This window comes from Mytilus trossulus, chromosome 2, assembly GCF_036588685.1.
Source record: "Mytilus trossulus isolate FHL-02 chromosome 2, PNRI_Mtr1.1.1.hap1, whole genome shotgun sequence".
Lineage (NCBI taxonomy): Eukaryota > Metazoa > Mollusca > Bivalvia > Mytilida > Mytilidae > Mytilus > Mytilus trossulus.
The window spans coordinates 33,754,809-33,782,366 of NC_086374.1; the positions used below are offsets into that span (position 1 = coordinate 33,754,809).

General features: G+C 31.3%; 1 protein-coding gene across 1 annotated transcript; it reads left to right on the forward strand.

The window, feature by feature from the left end:
• The first annotated feature begins 719 nt into the window (after window positions 1-719).
• On the forward strand, window positions 720-26,505 carry LOC134707059 (uncharacterized). Its single transcript, XM_063566543.1, has 11 exons — window positions 720-1,290; window positions 3,576-3,739; window positions 6,737-6,921; window positions 7,463-7,614; window positions 8,522-8,659; window positions 10,251-10,378; window positions 11,972-12,140; window positions 13,372-13,517; window positions 13,948-14,063; window positions 17,958-18,081; window positions 26,102-26,505. The coding sequence occupies exons 1-11, from the start codon at window positions 749-751 to the stop codon at window positions 26,365-26,367; spliced, it is 2,130 nt and encodes a 709-aa protein (XP_063422613.1). The 5' UTR covers window positions 720-748; the 3' UTR covers window positions 26,368-26,505.
• Window positions 26,506-27,558: the final 1,053 nt, after the last annotated feature.

The window sequence follows — 27,558 nt, forward strand, 5'->3', positions numbered from 1 at the left end:
GCCGCTTATAATTTTAACCTGGCCCAGTAGTTTCAGAGGAGAAGATTTTTGTAAAAGATTACTAAGATTTACGAAAAATGATTAAAACATGACTTTAAAGGGCAATAACTCCTAAAGAGGTCAACTGACCATTTCGGTCATGTTGACGTATTTGTAGATCTTACTTTGCCAACATTTATTGTTTTTTAAAGGTTAATCTCTATCTATAATAATATTCAAGATAATAACCAAAAACAGAAAAATTTCCTTAAAATTACCAGTTTGATTTGGCCCAGTAGTTTCAGAGGGGAAGATTTTTGTAAAAGCTAACGCCGGACGATGACGACGGACGACGGACGACGGACGCAAAGTGATGAGAAAAGCTTACTTGGCCCTTTGGGCCAGGTGAGCTAAAAAGAAGTCAATAGTTATATTGCCTGTTATACATATTTTCTCAATGTTCCAAAACACAATATAACATAAATAATTCAATACACAAAAGCGGCAGCACAAATGACACTGAATACATGTATAAACAGTTATAGAGTTACCTTTACAGTATAGACCATAATAAATGTTCGTTTTTTTGTGGGTTTTTTGACACTGTTATCAGACATAATCTATGCTAATCATATGCATTCAGCAACATCCTAATTTGTATTCTGCTCTTGTCATCATGAAGTTAATGGGCGTCGTGATTGCGTATACTTATCTCTCTTTTTGCGGTCTTTAGATATATTTTTTTAAAGACAAGTCACATGATAAGAAAATGGTAGACATGCAACAAATATTTGTTGGATTTTTAGTTTTCAAAATAGCTTTAATCTACGGGAAAACAACTGTCCATGATCCAGTGATTGAGAAATTAAAATTTTCATATGAATTTGACGCTTCTGAATTTGTTTCGAAAAAATATAACAATATAATTCGACCCAGAAACATAATCTCTTTCAAGAATAGCGTCGGCAGAAAGAATTTGAATACCAAGAATGTTTTGAAAGACGGCGAAGTAATTCAATTCAATCCAGGAAAAACATCTCCTTCTTTCACAATATGGGGATTAGATCAGAAAGTTGTATTTCCTTGTTTAGACTGCAAAAATTACTCAATTATAATTCATGTGTTTGATCCAAATTCCGGATTTTTAGAATCCATGTGGAACACAGATTCTTCACTATCACCATTAGCAGATGAATCAATAAACAATACACATTTTATTTTTGTTCCAAAAACAGCAACTCTAAATGAAACATATGGTGCCTTATGGATGAAAAATAGGATTAAAACCATGTTAAATAAATTCAAAGGAAGGTATTCATTATGTTATAATAATGATAAATAATAATAATAAATAAATAAGCTTTATTTAGAGTCGGCATGGTATATAAAACATAGACAAACATAAGCTCTAATGAGCTTTTAACCGACAAATGAGACATCATATAACAGTACAACATTTATAACAATACAATACATAATATAGTACACATGCAATAAATATCACAGCACAAAAATGAAGCACTAAAAGCAGAATATAAGCATAAGCTAGGTATTTATATAAGGCTAAAAGCATATAAGTGTAAACTAGGCATAAAAGCTGGTAAAAATGCATAGCATAAAAATTGAAAAAAATGGGATATGATCTAGATGGTAAATAAATTTGCATAATAATATATAAACTAAAAGTCTGCACAAACTGTGCACTTACAGTCATTTCCATTCCATGACTTTAAAATATTTTTGAACTGACTAAAATTAGCAATTTTTCTAAAATCATCAGGTAGATCATTCCATAAAACAGCAGCTGTGTATTTAAAAGAGTTCTTACCATAGGTTGTTGTTCGGACCCTAGGTATATCTACAATATTAGAATGTCTAAAATTATATTTACAGTCTTTCAATACAACTAAATCATGTAAGCATGGTGGTGACAATTTATATAAAATTTTAAAACACTCAATAGCCATATGTTACGCATACGTCTTATTTTCAGTGATGGAACCTTTGCTCGTAAAAGTAGTTCATCATATGAACTAACATAGTCTTCATATATAAATCGTAAAGCCCTTTCCTGAATTTTTTCCAATTTGGTGGTGTTATTTTTTATATGTTTTTAATATGTTTGTCAGAAGTTCAGAACTATATTAAAACAAGTACAAAAATTTATTTATATATTACTGCCAATTTTGTATCTATAACTATAGATTTCCTTTAAGGTTTATGAATTCTTCTGTCATGTGTTTAAAGCCATGTGAATTACAAAATTTTCAAAATGCAATAGTATCAAAACAGTGAAGGATAATTGAGATCAGCTACAACGTATAGTGTACACATACCAAGGGGAAACTTCGTGTAAAGCATTATTATCTATTGTTTCATTGCATTTAATAGAAAACAGGGATTTTGTGGCAAACAGAACTGATATTTTTGTAGAAAATCCACAGACTTTTAAACAAAGATTATTGTTATAAAAATTTTAAATATAGATTTAATACTTACTTGCTTTTTTATGATGCGCTAGTGTGTATTGTTTACAAAAATTCCTTTAAAACCTTTAAATTCCAAAAAACCTGGTGCTGAGTGTCAGAGTCACTTAAGTCGAGGGCACCCTAGAAGGTGTACTTAAATTGGTCCATATTCATATTTGTTATAACAAATATCTAAATTTATAAACTTCTTTTAACAAAATCATTGCTAGCACTGCATACAATAATCCTCTATCTATCCAGCACCTATTTTCTTAATATGAGAGTACAAGTGGAAAGGCTGTGGAGTTTCAATAAAATGTCCACATGTTTTGCATTGAATAAACACAAGGGTACAAAATCCTTAAAAAATGTTTTAAGTGTAGGCATAAAATGATCTTATACATGTTCCAAGTTGATATTAAAAGGTTAAATAATGAAAACAAATAGGGTGTAATTACAAGTTATATTTTATAGCTGCTGAGAGATGATTTTTGGGTAAAGATTGCAAATGCAATCAAAACCCTATAAGTACTGACTTTATATCTAAATTTTCCAAGGGTTATCAGTACCTTTTTGATACACAAAATATAGTGCATTGTTGATCATAACTTTCTGTACATCCTATCTATATTCAGAAACTTATCAATATAATAAATGATCAGATATTCAAGTCACAAAATAATGCTACACCTGTCAAGAAAATTGCATAAATTTTGCAAGGTGCAGGAATCTAATATCTGTTCTAAAAATATAAATGATGTCATTATTTATAAAGTTATTTTTTTTTTTAAATTGGAGTTATCTCCCATTGTCCAGAATTGTTGTCGACCAACATGACTAATGTTTTATTGAATGCAATATTTATAAATTTTATTTCCATAAATTAATGCAATCTTTACAGTTTACCCTTCTGTGCTTACACATGTTACAAGCAATTTGCTTATACATTATTTATTATTTATTATTTTATTAAATAAATGTATATTAAACACCTAGTCTGAGTTACAACGGGAGTTAGCAGACCAGTAGACCAGTCCCAACATCATCATAATTTTGACAATGTCTGATGAACCTCTGGGGTCTTATACATTGCTATTTGTTTGCCCTTATCTATCAATTATATTACAGGTTAACACAGAAGGGATTCCTTTCTCTCATGGACAGGATACACTTTTCTGTATTACCAGATTCTAAATTGGGTAACTGGATTCCATCAGTTCTGCAACAATGGGAATGTGTAGATCATCTATGTGGTCTTGATCAAGTTGTAATACAAACATCATCATTCAAAGGTATACTGATTTACAGGGATTTGCCACTATGAAGGCTCCTTTATTTATGTATTCTATAAATTCTTAAAACAATTTCTGTATTCTTAAAAAAATGTAAATTATTTAGCTTTTTATCCTTTATTCTTTATACATGTATGTAAGCCCTTTATTACATATTTGTTTTGGGCGGATATTTTTCTTTTCTTTAATATTGTTTAGACATTTTTGTACTCATCGACCATTATACTATATTCTGTAATCCCTGCCCATACCTATCACTATTTAAAGATGAAATATTGAAGGCCATAAAAAGCCTGAAAAATAATAAGACACCTGGTGATGATCTTAATATTGTAAATGAGTATATAATATGCTTGTCTATTGAATTTTTTTATTGATGTTTATCATATACTTAGACTAAATAACATATGATTTTTACCGTATGATAATAGCATTAAATTATAGTATTTTCCATATTTTTCGAATTGGTGCTTAGCGGGCTGATATGAAAATTTTATCAAATGCTTCGATTGTTATCACATGCCTTTCTGTAACGTTATCACATTGCATTCCGGTGATTCTCGGCAAATTCCGGAAAATACACCTCAATGCTACGTTTTCAGTGAAAAACATTACAAAGTAGTGTACAAAACAATTATTTGAATACTGGAAAGTATATTCAATGTGTAAAATAATTAAATTGAATTAAAAAAAAAATAATATTAAATAAATGCATTTTTTAAGTTTTTCTGAAACATAATTTAGGAAGTTACATTAATAAAGTTGACTTTACAAACAATATTTATTATGTATATTGTTGAATTATTTTTTTGTCGATTCGTCCATATAAAAATGTGTTTTTTTTCTCTGTTGAGGCATATGATAAAAAGATTTCATATTGAATGTATCAAATTTTGAGTCCGATGTCCGTGAACTTTTTACTCTTTCAACTTCTTCTCGGGAACCACGTAAAAGGATCAATATATGAATCTGTTATTTTTCTCTACTGATTAAGCATATGATAAAAAGATCATAACATGTTTTCATATTGCATGTATTAACATCCCTCGGTCAATATCAGCCCTCGAGCCATGCGGCTCTTGGGCTGATATTGAACCTAGGGCTGATAAAACATGCGATATGAAAAATGCCATGTAATAATCTGATATATTATGTGTGTTTATTTAATCTTATTTTTAACACAGGATTGTTGCCTGAGGCATGGGTAATAGGAAATGTTATTCCATTGTTTAAAAACGAAGGCTCTGAAAATGATCCACAAAACTATAGGCCAATAACTTTATTGTCTACTCTGGGTAAACTTTTTACCTCAAAATTGAACACAAGATTATGTAATTATCTTGATGAACTATGCATACTAAATGAAAACCAAGCAGGTTTCAGAAGGGATTATTCTATGACTGAACATATTTGTACTATACATATTTTATTTGAATTATTAAAATTACAAAAGAAAAAGTTACATTGTGCTTTAATCGACTTTGAAAAGCGTTTGACTCTTTACAGCGAAATTTACTTCTGTTCAAATTATTGCAGAATGAAGTAAATGGGAATTTTTTTCGTGTTATTCAGAGTATGTACATGTATGATTATGCCAAATCTGGTATTATACATCAGGGTAAAAAATCTGATTTCTTCCCTTGTAAGATGTGGGTTCGGCAAGGGGAAAACCTTTCAACTGCTTTGTTTTCTATATTTTTAAATGAACTTCAATCTTTTTTTGAAAAGAAAAATATAACAGGCTTAATATCTATATCACAAGAAATCGAAAATGAGCTGACAGTATTTTTGAAATTGTTTTTACTTTTATATGCAGATGATTCTGTTTTATAAGCAGAAAATAGCACTGATTTACAAAACATGTTAAATACATTTTACGAATATTGTGAAGAATGGAAAATGAAAATAAATACAAATAAAACTAAAGTTTTGATCTTTTCGAGTGGCAGAATGCCAGCAAATCTTAAGTTCACAGTTAATTCACAGGGGCTTGTTTAGTGGGTCAGACGAGGTTTTATTGTCAATGGCAATAGGATAGCGATCGCCATTGACAGTTAAACCTCGTCTGACCCACTAAACAAGCCCCTGTGGTTAATTGTAACGAAATTGAAATTGTAAAAGAATACAAATATTTAGGTATTTTATTTTCTAGAAGTGTATCCTTTTTATCAAATAAAAAATATTTAAAAGAACAAGCCACAAAAGCTATGTATAGTGTTTTAAAAAAAGGTAGACAAAACAATTTGTCAATAGAATGTCAACATGATTTATTTGACAAAATGGTTTTGAAAATACAGATATACTTGAACGTTTACATTTACAATTTTGTAAAATGTTTTTACATTTAAAACAGTCTACTCCAAATTTCATAGTGTATGCAGAATTTGGCAGATACCCTATTACTGTGTCTGTAAAACTGTGAATGATTAATTTTTGGAGTAGACTTCTTAATGGAAAAATTACTTCAGTAAAATTTTAGTAATAAAAGTGCTGATTTTTTTCTTGTGGTCAAGTGTGTGTAGTAAATCAATTCATTTATAAATATTATATCCTCTTTTCCTTTACATACAATTTTCATTCCCTCTATTTTCAATGATTTCAAATGGTTTCATCATTTCCACATACCTTACTTTGTATTTCTTAAGTTTATTTGAGAATCCCTGCTCTGGTTTAATTTGTCTGCAAGATTTGCGAAAATAATACCACCATCTCAGGGACCAATTTTAGGCTCATATTATGTTTCTCAATAAGAGTTTGTTTGCTTAAGGTTCTTCTTGATAAAAGTGTACAGGAATAATACATATCTCTTACATATACATAGCCACAGAACCAATAAACATGTCATCCCATTAGTGTGTCGAAACTCAATAGTGGGCTTTCAGAGAATTTAGATTTTCTACAAAAGGTACAAATTGCTCAAGGTTTGTGAATTGACATATTGTCTAAGGGGATTGTTGCTTTTCTTAGCCTTACACTTTATTTTATATGCTTTTACAGGTAAAAACTATCCTGTAGTTTTAAAAAGATTAGATGCCCGCTTTGACTGGTTACCAAATCCTGCAGGTATATTTGGTAATAAGACTGTCCAAATGGTATTTGCAGAAGATGGTTGTAATATATATTCAGCTGTCAATCATTCAGTTGCTGTGGTATCTAGTGAAGGATGTTCATATTTTAAAAAAGTTTGTAAATTAGTATTAATGTTCTGTAATAGTTGGCTATACCAAAATTTCTGGATAGAAATTGTTCACCTTGGCTAGTGGGTCAATTGTTGGGGTTTGTTTGCAAAGAATCAGTACCTGTTATTTGTAATTTTAATCCTTTTGTATTTAAAGAACAGTAATTTTGGTTTTTACCAATAAGTTTTTGTGGTTAATTATGTACCCAATTAATCAGTAATTTTAGTTTGTACCAAACAATTCCAAAAGAATCAGTGAATTTTTGTTTTTCATTTTAAACTGACTCATGAAAACTTGAAAAGGGCTTCCTTATTAAAAATGTTATCCAATTGAAAAAAAATTAAAAAGAATCACACATTGGTTGGTATGCATTCTCAGAGGGAATGGATTTCTATTGTCAGCAAAGGTTTTTTTTGGAATCATATTATACTTTACTTCTTTTTTTTCAAACTACTATAAATTAAAGGGAATTGTGGATGAATTTTAATAGTATCACTACCTTACTATTTTGTATCAAAATTTAGTTTGATTTACTATAATCTAGGTTTTAATGATGGAGAAGTCTGGCGCTGTTGGTGTTGTTGTAGTGGCGAGCAAAGGACAAACAGTACAGGATATGGAATGTAAAGGAACAGATTGTAAGACTCAGCTATCCATACCAGCTACTTTTGTTGAGTATTCTGATATTTTTACACAGTGAGTTTTTAAATTGATGTATAAAATACCTTTTTGATCATTGATAACACACTGATAGTCATTTTTAGCTGTGAGCTATTGATTTCAGCATTGACTCTGCCATCTGTTGTCTTTTTGTAGACTTAAAAAAACTTTTTACTCTGAAATTGCAGTCAGTTTTTTCTCACTTTACAGAGTCAAAAGGAAGACATAGGTATGCTGTTTATGGCAGCTATGGTTGCAGTGGCAGCATTGTAGTCAACAATGTAATAGTTTTTAATTAAAAGGACAGTTTTTGGGGTCCAACTAGTGGTAGGTCAGTGATATTTGGAATGCAGTTGTATAAGCACTGGGACATCTTATTTGCATGGAAGTTGTTTGACCTGCTCCTCAGTCATAATCTATTGGAATATTTTGCATGATTCTACATATAAAAGTATTGCTATTTTAATTTCCATATGTGCATTTTACTATCAATATAAAAAAAGGGGGAGATGTATCTCTGTGTGACAGTTCATTATTGACTTTGAAATTTTTTCTTAGTTTCTATGTATTAGGAGTTTATGAGGAACAACTATTGGTAGGTCAATGATATTTGGTATACATATGTGTTTGCATTAGCATATCTCATTTCTATGGAGATTGTTTGGCCCTGTACCTTCAGTTATGGTTCATTGAATATTTTGCATAACTTTACATGTTTAAGTATTGCTATTTTATTTTCAATATTTGCATTTTACTACTCAAGTGAGACATATCTACGTGTCAGCAGTTCATTAAAATCAGCCTAAATCATCCTTATTGTTCTGTTTCATAATTTGTTAATAGCTTTGTGTCTCGAGTCTCGGGTCCAATACAGCTTACCTGGAATCTTTAACAGGGCCAATGCAAATACAGCAAGTTAATAACACTATAATTTTACTTTCAGGAATGGTCAAATGCATATAACATTCCAGAATACTCCTACATCTAACTTCTTCATGGCTATAAATAGATTTGGTAAATTGGCAGAAATTGGCTGGTTCTTGTATCCATCTATGAACTTCTTAGTTTGGCAAGCTCAATGGTATGTACAAATACTAGTTGATATTGTTTGATAAATCAGGTACTGATTATTGTCTTGTGTGTAAAACTTTTTGCAAGATGTTTATCAAATTTATATGGAAGGTTTATATGAGCAATCTTTTTGGAAAAGCTTGAAAAATCAGTGCCAATCAAATATTTTTAAAAGAAATATGCCCCTTGGAAATATTCATTGTATTGGAAATTGCATTATATTTGCTCTCAAGCCTTCATTTCTCTATTTACAAAAAGTTTTAAAGAACAAAATTGTCCTTGGAAAGATAAATACATGTATGTGCAAAGCAGAGGACATTAGAAAACTCTGTTCTTTTATACTACTAGATAAAAAGATACATTTCTCTAACAATTACCAGATTTACCCTTTTTCCTGCATATCACCTTAAAATCACCAGAGATACAGATTCAACCACCTAATCTTATACTGCATAAAGATCCATAAAGGTATGCAGTTAAATTCAAAGAACTTAATTATTCTTTTAGAAGAGAATGTCAGTTGCTACATAAAGTATGTTTCAGGACAGGTTGAACAAGAATGTACCCATAGTACACGGATGCCCCACTCACACTATCATTTTCTATGTATAGAGGACCATGAAATTGGGTTAAAAACTCTTATTTGGCATTAAAATTAGAAAGATCATATCACAGGGTCCCTTTGAATTGACAGATAGGACACCAGTTAAGGATTGTTTTTATTGGCATTACCAATTGTGTATAGCTGTAGGGCATATATATGGTAAAAGATAAATCAGACATGTGAAAATTTATCTATTAGTTCAAAATAAATTAAAAGTAAGAAAAATAAACAAATTTGGTATGTATTTACTGGACATGTAAAATGCAATGATTCTTTTAATACTTATATTTTGTTTACAATTTGAATAAACATTTCTATTAAATTTTATCTAGTTTTTAAAACTGTTAACTTTATTTTCATCCACATTTTAACTTTAAGAAACTACACCTCGAAATACATATAGTCTGGAAGGGGTCAGAAAAAATCAATGATGATAAAGTATAATTTGTCATAACTAGTGACGCAATGTTCATGTATATATGTTGTGATTTTTTTGTGGTTTATTAAATAGATGAAGTTTGAAGCTATTATTTTATAACATATCAAATTAAATTAATTCCTAACGCTATATATATATTAAATGTTATTCGTTCACATCATTCAAATGTTGTTGTTTTTTCAAATTCATTGTTATCAGGTGTAATCATGATTACTTTGCCAATCAGATACTCTCAGAAATGATGTAATCATTAATTTAATTTAATCATACAAATGACAAAGTAATTGTAATTTAATCAATTAAATTGAAAGTAATCAGACCCATCTCTGCACAGAGAACATGTGTACTTAGTTTCAAGTTGTTGGGACTTCAACTTCATCAAAAACTACCTTGACCAAAAACTTTAACCTAAAGGGGGACAGACGGAAGAATGAAAAAACGGACGAACAAACAAATGGATGCACAGACCAGAAAACATAATGCCTCTCTACTATTGTTGTAGGGGCATAAACGTGGTGAAAAATTGTTTGTTGCTTAATATTTGAATTTTACTTCCAGGTTTGATTATGAGGTTAATTTAAACAATAAATTGAATGCTGCAGAAAAGGTTGTTGAGATTTTTAAAGATAAAGTCATGCATGGGAGTCAGGGAGTTGTTGTGAATGTATCATTGCCTGAGCTGAAAGGTAATCAATTCAATACTGATATTTATTTTATTTATTGTTTTATAATAAATGGTTCTGGGTAACTTCAATCATTTTTGTCGAGCCTGCAACTTTTGTTGCAGAAAGCTCGACATAGGGATAGTGATTTGGCAGCGGCGGTGTTAGCTAATTTCTTAAAAGCTTCATATTTTAAAAGGTGAAAGACCTGGATGATTCATACTTTGTATAAAGATGCCTCATGTTACCAAGTTTCTGTCAGTCACTAAATGTCCTAGATCTCATTTTCATGGTTCAGTGACCTCTTGAAAAAAAAGTTCAGAATTTTTGTAATGTTGAATTCTCTCATATTATAAGTAATAGGATAACTATATTTGGTATTTGCATACCTTGCAAGGTCTTCATGCCCGTCAGACAGTTTTCACTTGACCTCGACCTCATTTCATGGATCAGTGAACAAGGTTAAGTTTTGGTGGTCAAGTCCATATCTCAGATACTATGAGCAATAGGGCTAGTATATTTGGTGTATGGAAGGACTGTAAGGTGTACATGTCCAACTGGCAGGTGTCACCTGACCTTGACCTCATTTTCATGGTTCAATGGTTATAGTTAAGTTTTTGTGTTTTGGTCTGTTTTTCTCATACTTTATGCAATAGGTCTACTATATTTGTTGTATGGAATGATTGTAAGGTGTGCATGTCTAGCGGGTAGATGTCATCTGACCTTGACCTCATTTTCATGGTTCAGTGGTCAAAGTTAATTTTTCAAGTTTTGGTCTTTTTATCTAATATTATATGCCAAAGGTCAACTATATTTGGTGTACTGAAATATATTATGATCTAAATATCAGTCCCGCAGGTTTTATTTGACCATGACCTCAATTTCAAGGTTCATTGCACAGTGTTAAGTTTTTGTGTTTTGGTCTATTTTTCTTAAACTTTAAGTAATAGGTCAACTATATTTGTTGTATGGAAGCATTGTTAGCTGTACATGTCTGCCTGGCATGGTTCATCTGACCGTGACCTCATTTTCATGGTTCATTGGTCTTTGTTTAGCTATCTTGGTTAATGTTAAGTTTATGTGACAGTTGTAATAAAGCTTTATACTTAGGACTATCAACATAATATCAATGATGAGTAAAGAAGGCGAGACATTTCAGTGTGTGCACTCTTGTTGTTTTATGTCTAATAAATTTCCATCAAAAATAGATATTAAAGAACAACCATTAAACTTTTAAAGGGGGTCCTGATCTTTTTTGTCATACCATTCATTTCAATTCAAGCAAATTTTTTTTGTCATTCAAAGAGCAAAAAATATTGAAAGAACTTTAATGACAGTAAATTAAATGACGAAACTCTCTGTAATCAAAATATTTGTTACATCTTCAAAATTAATAATCAAAATATTATTTTAGAGAAAAAAAACTTAATCTGCCTGAGAGTTAAATGGTTGATCTGCTTTGCAATCTATCCTTCAAAGTTTTGAGGTTAAATTCTAATTCCCTTAAAAGATAAATGATTGTTCTAGTCTTAATTATGATTAAAGATGAGAAAAAAAATATGAACAGATGATAGTAAATGTAGTTATAAAAATAAATAAAAACATCATATTTTTCAGAATTGCAATCATTTTCTAAGGTCGAGTTGGACATGTCCTTATCCTGCCCTGGTACAAAGGACACAACTTGTGGTCACTGGGACCATACTGTTAATCTGTATGTTTGTTGTGATCAAAAATCACCTTTATGTGGAATGGAACTAGGGAGATGGATAACATCATTCAGAAGGTATTGTAACTTCTTTCTTTGTTAAATATTAAAGATTTAAAGAAATGAAAAATATAAGTATTTAAGGATTTTAAAAGAGCTAATCTGCCTAAAAATCAAGCAGTGGTATAAACATGCCAAACATAAACCTGCTCACAAGTTTACATTAATTTATGTTCAGAATGTGAAAGGTGCACAAATACAACATTCATTCTGGTATTTCAAGATATAATTTGGTTAAATGCACTAAAAACAATCAACTAAAGGGAGATAACTCTGTAAATTGCTATAATTCTAATCAAACGTTATCTAGATATTGCTTGAAATCAGACATGCAGAAATGAAAGTCCTTCCATTTCTAACAATGAGGACAACTTTATAATTAGCTGGTTAGTTTGGATGGTTTTTATCTGCCATATTTTGTTATTTTTCTGGATTGCCTGATTCTTAGAAAGACTGTCACTTTATAAATCAATTGAAATTGAATACTAGTACTTTTATACGGATACTTTTTCCTATACATTTCAAATGTCATGTTTATTGTTGATGTCTCTCCTTTATATTTTTATATTTCTTTTAGGAAAAGATTTAAAAGTTCATTGTAACATTTTGATCTTAAAGTCATTTGAATCCTCAAATTAAAAAAAATTTATGCATATGTTTTTTATAACTAAATGGATAGTTTTCATTATAAAACTTATGTACATATACTTTTTTCTGAAGAAAGTTCTTTAATTTTTCCACGTTTAGAAGAAGTTTCCTTTTTTGATTGCTTGCTTCTAGGAAGCAATAAGCCGGCATATTTTCTGTATGCAAGTGACCTTAGCATGACCCTTCTCGTAAAAACCTGGTGTTCATAATACGCATGGATCTGTCATTGAAATAAACTATTATCAGCTTTTTCATGTTATTCACATGCTCAATATCCATGCTTCTTTGTTGATTGTTTACTATAAGGTGACAATCGGTAAACTACGGCTTCAAAACACAACAATAAAATTGCTGCCATATTTTTACATCATAACAGACAGAGAGAGAAAAATTAACGAGTATACGATATGTTTGTGTAAAAGATGATAAAATCGTGCACAAAAGACTAAGTTTATGATATATGTATGCTTTCTTTCAAGCATTGGATACACTTTATTTTTCACCAGTCACTTAATTGTTTCATATGACTTTAAAAGTATTTTATGTGGTTACAATTTTTGAGGATGGTTAATTTAAATTTTGTATTTTTTAATCTTTGAAGGAGGATAGGAAGATGGCTGACTGATATTTCTCCATTGCTACCTCTGTTTACAACAAACATTTGTACCTTCACAATGAAAACAGCACCCTGGGCAATGCCATGGATACCATCACTCAACATCAGATTTTCTCAGCCGAGATCATTAGGTAAAGCAATTGAATTTTCCAGAGATTCACTTGATTTAAATTTAACCTCATAACTATTTATATGTATGCATAAAAGATTCTTTTTTTTTGTCTAAATTTGTATTATGACACTGTTAAATGAAGGGGGAAAAGTTCTTGAAGTGTTCATTTTTCACATGAAAATGCTAAAAAAAAATCCCTTGTGTTAATTTGGTAGTTACCTTAGTTAAGAAAGATTATAATCATAGACAAGAACAATGTGGAGGATAAAACTTCACGAAATTATCAACAAAGAATAAGTTTTCCATGTGCTTTTTAGAAAACTTTGACAAATCCACCTAAAAACAATTATAAACAAAATTACAATCCATGAAAAATGAATGAAACCACAGTACTTCAAAAGATAGTCATCATAGAACCATTGCCAATCATTGTTATCTTATGTTTTCAGATGACTCCTATCCAGCACATATTTCATCACTATATTTCCCAGGAGCCACATTTGACAAGAATTACAACGGTCACTTTAAACCCATTAACTTTACTGTCAATGATCTAATAACAAAAGTAAGTAGTAAGCAATTTTAAAATTTCATTTAGTTTTAACTTAATTATCATTTTCTAATTTTTAGAAGGGGGGTTCCAGGGTGTTGGAAATTTGAATGGGGATGTATGGTTGGAACATCCCTTTTATCATCCTGGGTTGGGGATCTCACCTTTTTAATATGACCGGATCCCCCCTGATATATCAAGGGAAAGATCAAGGATATGAAGAAGAAATTCTTCTTTCAAAAGTAGTCTCCTTCAACTCAAGTTCACTGGGATACACCAGGTTTTACATAATGCACTCAATATACATGATAAATTTGAAAGTGAAATTTAAGAATTTTACAAGATATTATCAAGTCAACCAGAGTGGTGCCCAATTAGTACTCATTGGAATACATAGGTCTGCTGAAATATCAATCCACCAAAGTCATTAACTATGTTACTGATAAGAAAGTCCAGCATTTTGATGCTTTCATCTTTGGTGTATTTTTTATTAATACTAGAACACACCCGCGAAATCGCGGGCATTCAGAGCGTATTTGAAAGGATGGAAAGTGTTGTAGGAAGAATTTTATAAAAGATTTAATGACTTGAGAATTTCAGGAAAAGTATCAAAAGTCATAGGGAAAATGTTTTTTTTTAACCCTCCTCCTTTATTTCCAAAATGTTTTCTATTAATTTCATTATGAACATACATTTAGTGTACATGTATTATGAACATTCCAGTCAGGAGCCTGTAATTCAGTGGTTCAGTGATATTTGTTTTTCGTGCATTTTTTGTACATAAATAAGGCTGTTAATTTTCTCATTTGAATTGTTTTACATTGTCATTTCGGAGCCTTTTATATCATACTATGCAGTATCGGCTTTTGCTTATTGTTGAAGGCCGTAAGGTGACCTTTAAATGTTAATTTCGGTGTCATTTTGGTCTCTTGTGGAGACCCTGCTTTCCTGACCTTGAATAATTCATGAATATTCATGAACAATTCATGAATATTCATGAATAATATTCATGAATGTTCATGAATATTCAAGGTAATAGTTCATGAATATTCATGAATATTCATGAATGTTAAATGGCACCTTGAATATACATGAATATTGTTTGAACTGAATAAGCTTGAATATACATGAATATTGTATGAACTGAATAACCAAGAATTAACATGAATAATTATCTATAGAATATTCATGAATATGAAATAGGATGTCTTTGAATAATGCATGATAGAATATTCTAGAATCACCATGAATGAAAAATATATATCTATCCCAATATTGAATGCTAAATACATACTCTAGAATAACCTTGAATGTGAATATTTCATGAATATTGAATGGTTGAATATTGTAGATTAACCATGAATATTGATAGGTTAATCCTTGAGAGGTTTTTTGAAAACCAAAAGCAAATACAGACATTTAAGTTTAAAATATTTTTAAATCATGATAGCTGTGAAATATGAATTCGTTGGAAAAATTTGGTTGATCATATAGGGAATCACTGAAGCATGACTGGAGTGCCCCCTCCTTATGAAAAGTTCTGGATCCGCCACTGTATTGATCCAATATCCACCCGTTTGTAGTACATGTATGTATCACATTTTTTTGAAATAGTAAAACACCCATGCAACCATGCATCCCGTATTGCTTGATAAGGTTGGAATTGGGATCCATACTATAAATGGGTGGCTATTGGATCTAAAATTCATGTAGATCAATAAAAGTGACTTTACAGATAAAATTATAAAAATTCATGATTTTAACACAAATTGAAACCTTAAATGTAGACTTTAATGGCCAGGTGGGTAATTTAAACATGTTAAAAGTTAATGATAAGCATACATTGTACATTTGACATGATAATGAGCTAACTTATATCAAAGATCTGTGGGGAAAAAACAAATGAGATCATTCTTATCAGAATGTCATTAAAACAATCAATGCAAATATTAGTATATTTTGTTTTTTTTCAATATTGGTGCTTTAATTGCCATGCATTATGGATTAAACACATTAATCGTTTATCTGATCATATTCAAATATTTAAATAAATAATAATATTAACATCCTATCCATGAAAAAAATATGGCCTGCATGGTTATCGGAATAAAACCTAAGAATAAAAACATTGACTTATGATGGTCAGCTTAATAAAACCTCACTCAAAAACTGATTTAATAACTATAATATTAAAACTAATGTGTCAGATATAAACTTCTCTTCCTTTCTGTAATTTAAAACTTGCTGTCTCTATACTTCCAACTAGAATTGCTGAATACAGGTGTTAAAATGTTGTCTGCATAAAATCTGTTTCATATAATTGCTGGCAGCTCATATTTAATCCCCTAAAAGTACAAAAATATCCACAAAGAATCAATTGTTCAAGAGGTTATGAAGCAATAAATTCAATAGAAACATTATTGCATTTTGCAGATGTATTGTATCTTACATTGGAAGCCTAAACGCAAATTAAGACCCCCCCTTTTTTATCCCTTGAAGATTATAGTTTTCACCAAGTTTGTTCACCTAATTTAATTTCTAAAAAAAAACCTTTTTTTTTGTTTGTTCTACATGAATAATTTTAGCGCTTATCTGTATATTATGAACATTCATTAAAGGGAGGGTCGGGGCAGAGGCGGATTTAGGCCCCCCCTTTCTGGAAAATAATTGGTTGCTTATATAGGGAATCACTGAAGCATGACCGGATCGGGCTCCTCTTTTGCAGTCAACGGGCCCCTGCGTATGCAAATTTCTGGATCCGCCACTGCGGAGGGGCCTTGATCCCAATATCCCGGGCTCAAAAACATGAAATCCGGAGGTTCTGAATTTATTATACAAATTAAATATCTCGACATCCCGAAATTCGAAAAAAGAAATCCCGGATCCCGAAATGATCAATCCTGCAATTTCGATCTTAAAAACACCCGTTCCAGACGTCCCGAAAGTGTAATTTCTTTTTACAGTCAATTCTCAGTTTAATAATTGATCCACAGCGGTCATTGATATATTATTCAGACCCTCTCTATTAGACGTCCCGAAAGTGTATTTTCTTTTTACAGTCAATTCTCAGTTTAACAATTGATCCACAGCGGTCATTGATATATTATTCAGACCCTCTCTATAAGACGTCCCGAAAGTGTATTTTCGTTTTACAGTCAATTCTCAGTTTAATAATTGATCCACAGCGGTCATTGATATATTATTCAGACCCTCTCTATTAAATAAACCCTGAGACTGCCGTGGATAGTAAACTTGAAAATGAAATCAGAAAGAAAATACACTTTATTCGTAGTATATGTATTTGTTTCAAAGTAAAAAGAAAAACGCAAACCGGAGGTCTAATCTGACTTAAATTTCGAATATAAGACAGAAAATACACTGTATTCGTAGTATTAATGTATTTTCAAAGAATACAGAAAAAAGCAAACCGGAAGTCTAATCTGGTTTAAAATTTCGCCAAATGACGGAAACATATCCGGACGTCTTTTTTCTTGTTTTTCACCCAAAATATATCAATCTGAATAATCATATGAATGGATGACAAATGGGAGTATGCACTGTACCCATAGGACACAGAGGCGTGATGATTAATTTATTGTGGAAAGAAGAGAAGCGACACCCAAAATGAGGTCTTCTCGTTTAATAGTATAGATTCTGTGTAATAAAAGGATTTTTTTTTTTATTATAGATGGCCCAAAGTTCATTAATTTGATGTTGAAATCCTTTTCTAAAAACATGGTTTTGGCTATAGAAATGAAAGTTTGGAAGAGACAGAAATCCATAAAGTCAAACAAGATACATGTACTTTCTATCATTATAGTATGTAATAGTGCTCTTATATCACATTGTGTAGTAATTTGTAATCTGAGTGGTTATAGACAAGTTGTAAAAGTTTTTATTTTTTTGTAGGTAGAACTATTTTCTGTGATAACTGGACATGGAAGTGATGAGAATGGCTGTGGGGAATTCTGTGTGACATCACATTTTCTTAATGTTAACAATGTAACAAACAACATTACTTTCTCAACTGCTGGTAAATATTATTCAAAGTTTGACTTCTTTACTGCTCAGCAATTTGTTTTTCCTTTTTCTTTGTCTTTTTCCAAGAGATTCACCTGCCCTAGCTAGTATTTATGATCAAGCTAATTGACCATTTAGCAATTAATATTATTATAGATCATGAGAAAATAAGCAAATTTCAAATGAATCACTATTCTCATTATATATGTGTGATTTATTGTGTCATAAAGATTAAAAAAACAAACATGTTTGAATCCCTTAGGACAGGTTATCTGTTGAACTAACCTGGTATAATGCAATTACCTTGCATTCACAGGTCTGCTGTCAAAACTTCTCTATTTAAAATACAGAACCAAATTTAATAAATTTTGACATGAAATAATCATGAAAATCTTTAATAGTGGTAAAAAAGTTATACATTTATTTTTGTTCCCTGCAACCAAATAACATGTCTGGCGTTGTTAAATAAGATCACACACGAAAAATTCAACTTCTATAAATTCCTTACAAGAGTCATTGCTATTAAGATGACAATGATAACTCTTTTGTATGTGATTTGGTTTGCTATCCTCTTTAAATAGACTTGAAAGATAAAGAAAACTTGTTGATTTTTTACCATTTTTAGTGATTCTATGGTATAAAATAATTATGGTCTGAGTGTGTGTCCGTTTTTTGGCCAATACACCTTATTGCTATTTAGTCCAATTTGGGAAAAACAGTCATTTATACAACTTCCTGGTAGGGTCAGGCCTCCAAAAATAGATGTCATTAGTAGTGAGATGAGGGAGGAAAAATTTTAGGAAGTGATCATTAGTAAACTTTGATAGATTATGATCCACTCTTTCGAAATTAAAATTGAAGTAAAAAAATATTTTGTTTGAAGCATTTACAGTAGTTTAAACAGGTCTCATTAAAAAGTATCATGCATGTTGCACTGTTTAAACAGGGTCACAGATTGCTTCAACTGGATGAAAAAGTTGTGTTAATTTTAGAATGTATCCGGAATACAATAAATAACGATTAGGTGTATTATCAGAATAAAGTTTTGGTTTCAGATATTTGACCCTGAAGTTATGGTAGTATTAATTTGAAGCTTAGGCAAGTTTTTTTTTAACTTGTCGGTTTACAGATAAAAAATAAATAAATGATTTTGAAATCATTTCTAATTAAAAATTATTCTACATAAAATTATTCTTATACAATTTAATTATTAGTGAGCATGATTTTGTATGGTCAGCTGAAATGAAAATGCACAAATGTAATTTTTTGCTCAAATTGATAACACATATACGTACATCTATTTTCCATGATGGGCATGTTTTGAAATATATGTATAAATATGATAAATAGGGTTTTGACTAAAGGGGATACATACTCCCTCTACACCACTTAGATTTGCCACCGACGTTAGTCCATATTCTACATGTGATGATGTAGCTTAAAACCAAGATAATGATGTCTTATTGAGGTCTTATTTAATCCAAAGTTTGTTCAATACAAATTAACATTTACCCCCCTAAAAGCTGCAGATGGTTATTATAAATCAAAGGGCATGCTGAATGTAATTATAGCTCTTTGAATAGTTCAGAGGTAGTTTAATATAGTTATAATTTGATCTATGAATATTGATAAAGGTAGTTTTTCACCAAAATTGTTAAATAGTTTGTTTACATGATTTTAGTTCAATCAAGGTCAATCACTATACAGTACTAGTATTATGTATATTAATAAGTGTCAATTTCCAAGATTAGGTAGGTGCTTGAACAGATAATGTAAAGGATGTCCTGTTATCATCAGAACAGACATATCATTGTTCATATAATGTTACCTGGCTGAAGGCCACATGGTGTAGGGCACGTACACCACTCTTTCCCTATAAAGGGAAGGGTATATCCTGAGACTTAAGTAGTATAATCCTCTCAATACAATCACTTAGCACAAACTTACAACTTCTCGTCCAATCAAATTACTGGAATTTGCCTTCTAATTGTCATAGTACATACTTTTTCTATGTACTAATTAACTACGCATGAATGACCACAATGGTAAGATTTCATTGTATCGTTATCAAGATACAAAAATGTATTAGAACAAAAATTGCTACAAGCTATTTTGAAATAAATTCTGTGATCCAAATTTACCTAAATAGTTTGTATTTATTTTTGAAACAGATTTTTAACATCCTACTAATCAATCTTTTAATCTAATTTTTTTGGGACAATTAAAAGTTGCTTTCATTAAAATAAAGAGTAACACTGGTTCTTTATACCTTGGTTAAAGTCTCCATCTAGAATGTGTAATCATTTATCTGCCATGCAATTACTTTGTACACAAAAAGAGTCAACCATGAATCCTTTGAAGGGAAATTGTTAAGTAAGCAATTTGATATATTTCGTCATAAATTGGTCCATTATTGGTTGCCTAGTGTCCAGTGACAAATATGTCATGCATGTAAATTATCCACTAGACTACCTATAGGTACATACCAGGGGCAGATCCAGCCATTTTTAAAAGGTGTTTCAACCAAAGATATGAGAGCATTTTCAATATAGTTTTAGTTTTATGTAAAATTAAAAAATGTTTTCAAAAATGTAAAGCTTTCACTGCAATTTAAGAATTGTCTGCTTTTGGTCAATTTATTTTTTCATCTTACCATGTAAATAAGTACATGTATAGTAAAACACTGCTGTATATCAGATAAACATACTTACACCAGCAGCTACCTTCTTTTCATTCTAAAGTCCAGGACCCTTTGAAATCCCATACTTTACAATGCTAGGATAGTGAGTAGATTTACAATACTATGTAAATGAGCTACATCTTATTCAACAAAAACATGGCAATAGACTTATTACAGGATTACTCAAGTTGTAAATATGTGCTAAATTGGATAATGTCTAGAAAGGTATATAATATGAAACTAAGAGCCCCTCGCTCTAAGTTTCATATTATATACCTTTATATACATTAACCGACACATAGTTATTGTAATATTTATGCAACTTGGCTGAATGCCATATGTAATCAAACTTTTTACACAACAACAAATTTTTTTTAATATTTTTAGCTCACCTTTCCTAAAAGGAAATTTGAGCTTTTGCCATCACTTGGCGTCCATCGTCGTCCGTCTGTCGTCGTCGTCGTAAACTATTTCAAAGATCTTCTCCTCTGAACTACTGAACCAATTACAACCAAACTTTAGCTGAATGATCCTTAGGGTATCAAGAATAAAGATTGTGTTTTATTTTCCATTTTTTGAAAAAACATGGCCGCCATGGCTAAAAATAGAACATGAGGGTAAAATGCAGTTTTTGGCTTATATCTCAAAAACGAGAGCATTAAGAGCAAACTGACATGGGATAAAAATGTTCATAAGGTCAAGATTTATCAGCCCTGAAATTTCCAGATGTATCAAACAACCCATTGTTGGGTTGCTGCCACTTAATTGGTTATTTACAGAAATTTTGCAGTTTTTGGTCATTAGCTTGAATATTATTATAAATAAAGATTAACTGTAAACAGCAAAAATGATCAGCAAAGTAAGATCTACAAATAAGTTGAAATGACCAAAATTGTCAATTGACCCCTTAAGGGGTTATTGTCCTTTAATGACAATTTTTCACAATTTTTTCATCATATTTGCTAACTTTAAAAAATCTTCTCCTCTAAAACTACTCATCCAAATTCAAACAAATTTCAAGTGAATGATCAGTAGGGTGTATAAAATAAACTTTGTGTTGTATTTTTTATTTCGTCAAAAAACATAGCCGTCATGGCTAAAAATAGAACACAGGGTAAAATGCAGTTTTTGGCTTATATCTAAAAAACTCCAGCATTTAGAGCAAATAAGACAAGAAGTTAAAGTATTTATTAGGTCAAGGTCTACCTGTCCTGAAATTTTCAGCCGAATTGGGTAACTGGTTTTTCAGGTATAATGCCCCTGAATTGATGGCTTAAAATAGAACACAGGGTAAAATGCAGTTTTTGGCTTATATCGAAAAAACACTCCAGCATTTAGAGCAAATAAGACAAGAAGTTAAAGTATTTATTAGGTCAAGGTCTACCTGTCCTGAAATTTTCAGCCGAATTGGGTAACTGTTTTTTCAGGTATAATGCCCCTGAATTGATGATATAAAAATATTTTTTTTGCAGTTTTTGGTTATTATCTTGAATATTATTATAGATACAGATACACTGTTATAGCAAAAATGTTGAGCAAAGTAAGATCTACAAATAAGTCAATTTGACCAAAATTGTCAATTGACCCCTTAAGAAGTTATTGCCCTTTAAAGACTTTTTTCACAATTTGTTCATCATGTTGACTTACTTTAAAAAATCTTCTCCTTTGAAACTGCTGTATCAATTTCAGCCAAACTTAGACTAAATGAGTTTCAGAGTATCTAGTATAAATTTTATATTTTATTTACTTGTATGTCAAGAAATATAGCTCCTATTGCTTAAATAGAACATAGGAGATTTTTTTTTTTTTTTGCTTTTGAAGAAAATAGGACGATTCAAAGAACATTTATATAAATTGAAAAGCCAAAATAATCATTGATGAGAGATTTAACCATAAAAATTAAGGTGAGCAATTCATGCTCTTGAGAGTCTCTTGTTTATATATCCTCAGCACATAGGGGTTTATGGTAATGCATATGTTTGTCTGTCCATCCATCTGAGTTTTGCCTTCTATATGATATTTAAATTGACTCTTTAACGACCAAATCTTATTAACTTTAAACACATATCATAGAACACAAAATTTAGGTCCAATTGGTCATTATGGTTTTTGTTGAGCGTGCAATATAAGATGCAGAAAGCTCTACATAGGGGTAGTGATTAAGCAGCAGCATTAACTTACTTAAAGCTTTATATTTCAGAAAATGGAAGACCTGGATGCTTCATACTTTGTATAAAGATGCCTTATGTTATGAAGTTTCCATCTGTCACATGTCCATTGTCCTTGACCTCATTTTAATGGTTCAGTCACTTTAGTTACTACTTGAAAAAAGAGTTAAGATTTTTTGTAAAGTTAATTTCTCTCTAATTATGAGTAGCAGAATAACTATATTTGGTATGTGCATATCTTGCTAGGTCCTCATGCCCAACAGACAGTTTTCACTTCAACTCAACCTCATTTCATGCATCAGTGAACAAGGTTAAGTTCTGGTGGTCAAGTCCATAACTGAGATACTATAAGCAATAGGTTTATTATATTTGATGTATGGAAGGATTGTAAGGTGTCATCTGACCTTGACCTCATTTTCATGGTTCAGTGGTAATAGTTAAGATTTTGTGTTTTGGTCCGTTTTTCTTAAACTGTATGCAAAAGGTCTACTATATTTGATGTATGGAATGATTGTAAGGTATATATGTCCAACTGGCAAGTGTCATCTGACCTAGACCTCAATTTCATGGTTCAGATGTCAAAGTTAAATTTTTGAGTTATGGTCTCTTTTCTAATACCATATGCAATAGCTCAACTATGTTTGATGAATGGAAGTATTTGGTGATGTAGATGTCAGTCTTGCAGGTTTTATTTGACCTTGACCTCATTTTCATGGTTCATTGCATTGCTCAGTGATAAGTATTTGTGTTTTGGTCTGTTTTTCATAAACTGTAAGCAATAGGTCAACTATATTTGTTGTGTGGAAGGATTGTAAGCTGTACATGTCTGTCTGACATGCTTCTTCTGTCCTTGAGCACATTTTCATGGTTGAATTGTCAATGTTTAGTTTTCTTGGGCCTTGTTCACATTGACCTAAACTCCGTGTTGTGTAAGTGTAACTCACACGTAAACTGAACACAATTGCGTTCCCATTGATAAAACTGAATGTTTACATGTAGTTTAAATCATGTTTTGTCTACATGCAGTCGATAGTCAATGTAGGCCTTGTGTAGGTTAAGTGTACAAACCAGATGCTCCTTAGGGTGCAACTTTATACGACCCCAGTGGTTGAACCCTGAACAGTTGGGGCACATTTGGTCACAATATTCAAGCTTGATTCTGTCTGAATTTGGATTGTGATCAAATTTAGATATAATATATGTTTTTGTCACAAAATTAATGTGGTCAAAGATCTTATAAATCTATTGCACAATACTTTGCAATTGAAGATTTCTTCTTGAAACTTTTCAAAATTTGAAATTGGACAATTTAAAAAAAATAGAGAATCCCTTAAAAAAATGGTAAATCCTCCCCCTTCCAACATATTGAAACCCCCCTTGGAGCAATAACCCTTAAACTCAATCCCCTGCTTTCCCTTGTAGTATTGAACCTTGTAGTACAATTTCAGAGTGATAGACACACTTTTAAACACAAGTTATTGTCATGATTGTTTGCAGGGGCGGATTTAGGCGGGGGCGTGGCGGGCGTGCGCCCCCCCTAAAATTAGCAAAGCATGGGTTGACTTCAACATATTTAAGTATCAGAAGAGACCATTCAATCTTTTTTAACATTCAAAGTATATATAAAACAGTCAGTTTCACAGAATCAACGTGATTACTAATCAACTGACCTACGCTTTATCAAAGTTCTATCAATAATTTGAAAGGAATGTGTCAATCGCGGAGCTGCGTTTGATGACAGATATAATAGGTTTTTAGCTGTTAAAGTAAAAACAGCTATAACATTGTGTTTGCGGTTTTTATAATCAATTTGTTTGATAATCGAAGTTCCAAAACATCCCTAAATCACATTCACAATTTCATCATGACACGGTCCAGAAAACAGTCGGCAGGTGAGATTCTTTTATAATATCCGTAATGAAAGATAGAAATACTGTTTTAAGCGAAAGGTTAGTTTATTAATTTGTATCTCTGGTCTATATTTATTTCTCCCTTGCAACCTAAATATTTAGCCGAATTCTGTACCGTATTACCGTATGCTTGGGATCCCAAGTAAATAAAAATATCTGCGTAAATGCATCTCATTCTGATTTTAGTTGTTTGTGGCGAACACAGTGAAGTCTGGCACGACCTCCGAAAATTAAAAAAGTAAAAAACAGATAGTATGAAAGGACAATTAAAAATCGCTGGTAAAAGTAGAACTTTTCGTTTGAAAAATATATTGGTTAGGTGAGCAATTGTGATCTGTCTCGTCTCACTTTGCGTCCGTCTGTCCGCCCGTCTATCTGTAGATTGTTGTCAGGTGTGGATTAAGGCTGTTTCAGCTTTAAACTTGAATTCCTCGCTTATTTTAACACACAATAGTTGGAGCTATCTACATTTCACCCCTTAAGAAGAATATTTCAATAATTTTACCTTCAAAAATTTTCGCCTCGCTCCTCTCGGCGAAATTTAAAATTTGCGCCCCCCCTAACTGAAAATCCTGGATCCGCCCCTGGTTTGGAAACTAAAAACATGCTACCTTTTGGCCGTTTTTTGGCCCTTAACTCCTATATATTTTTAGCAATTAACCCAAAACTTAATCCTCGCCTCCCATTTGTTATATATTAAGTTTGGATATAATTTTTGAGAGATCCATACAATTACAGACAAGTTATAGTCTGGAAACTAGAAAAATGCTTTTGTTTGCCCCTTTTTTGGCCCTTAATTTCTAAACTTTGGCCCCATAATCCCTAAAATGAATCCAAACCTTCTACTTGTGGTTTTAAACATTGCGGTATAATTTCAGAGCAATTGAAATACTTGTACACAAGTTATTATCCTGAAACTAGAAAAATGCTTGCTATTGGCCCTTTTGGGTCCCTTATTTCTAAACGGTTGGGACCATCATCCCCAAGATAGATCCCAATTTCTTTAGTGGTCATTGAACCTTCTGAATAAATGTCATAAAGATCTATTCACTTAAACTTAAGTTATTATCCGGAAACCAATGTGTCTTCTGTCGATGCAGACAACGCAGATAATGATGCAGACGACGACATCATACCATTATATGATCCAAACAAAATTTTGGGGTCGTATAAAAACATGTACTCATTGACTTTCTGCTTATGTCATTTGGTTTGGATATGAAAAGCTTCACATTTTCATCTTATTCGACACACATATTTTGTTTTTGATCGCAGGAACACCATTTGGATGCGCTGATTTAGTTAAGACAGGAGTAGAACCCAATGAACATGGAACATGGTTGTATGGTAGGAATGGTTGGTGTGATGGTAGAAATGTTTTTCCATGGGTTGTTGATGTAACAAAGCAAGTGAAAAGATCGGGATATGTCAACACAATCAAATATCATGGTTTTTTCAATGGAACTGACCCAGATCCAAAACAAAATCCAGGAATTATTTATATTTATTCTTATTTGATATTTTATGAGAAACATCTGTGATGTATTGTTTAAAGAGTTATTCCAAGCATTTATTTAAATTTCACCATTTTTCACACGTTTAATAAATTTATATTTACATATTATATTTTGTACATAATTTGACTTTATAAAAAAAATGTTAAAACCAGAAATAAAATAAAAAATCCAACTAAATGAAATAGTTTTTTCTATTTTATTTTAGAAAATAAGCAATCTCTGAACAGTGGTCTAAAGGGATGCTTATATGATAAAAGGATATTTTGGGTAGAACTTGGTTTGACACTTACCTTAAGTCAAGCTTTATCTGGATCAAAAAAAAATGTACTGTTTTAAAAAAAAATCAAAACTTAGTTCCTTAAATGACAAACAAAACATTCAGGGTAACTGAAGAATATCTCCTGTTCAGTTTCCTGACTCACACAGGTATATTGAGGGGTTTAAACTAGTTTCTTAAGATTTCAAGCTCTCCCTTTTTGTCAGGCATGCAATGAAAGTCCGAGAATAAGTGACTTAAGGATTACTATCTGACTGTGGCAGTGTAAACTATCATAAAGCTTTATATTTCAAAAGGTAGAAGTATACGTTGCCTTAGTTTACATCTGTAATATTTTTATATCCTTGAGCACATTTTCATGGTTACATGCATGACAAAAATACATATTTCTTATGTGAAATACTCCTTCATTATGTATAAAAGAATAATCATAGTTTGTTTCCGTTCTCTAACCTTAGCTTGCCTCAATCAAATGTTATGTAACTGATTTACAATGATTATTACCAGATCATGTTCGAAGTTTAATGGCACCACTTTTGCCATTCTTGAATAATGCCCCTTTATAAACATAAAAATTGCTATTTTTCATATTCGTTCTCTAGCTTTAATTTAAAATTTAACCATACTTGATTTCTGCCCCTTTTAAAGCATAAACATTGCTGAATTTTCCTTTTTCGTTCTCTTACTTCAGTTTGTCTCAACCAAATGTTATGAAACTTATTATCATTAAATACAGATCAAGTTTGAATTTAGGTGATGTCAATTTTACTGTTCTAGAGTTGTGTTTGTTTACAAATGGAAAAGTTGGATGATTTGTTTTGTTTCTGTTCCATAACTTTAGTTAACTCAACCAAATGTTATGAGACTTGTATACAGTATTTTACCACAAAACTCAGCTCAATTACAAATTGGGTATTGTCACTTTTTTCCATTCTGCA

Excerpts from the sequence above, each read along its gene's own strand:
- LOC134707059 (XM_063566543.1), top strand. The coding sequence starts at position 749 with ATGGTAGACATGCAACAAATATTTGTTGGATTTTTAGTTTTCAAAATA. Across the intron at positions 8,660-10,250 it reads TTAGTTTGGCAAGCTCAATG|GTTTGATTATGAGGTTAATT; the intron begins GTATGTACAAAT and ends TTTTACTTCCAG. Across the intron at positions 12,141-13,371 it reads TGGATAACATCATTCAGAAG|GAGGATAGGAAGATGGCTGA; the intron begins GTATTGTAACTT and ends TAATCTTTGAAG.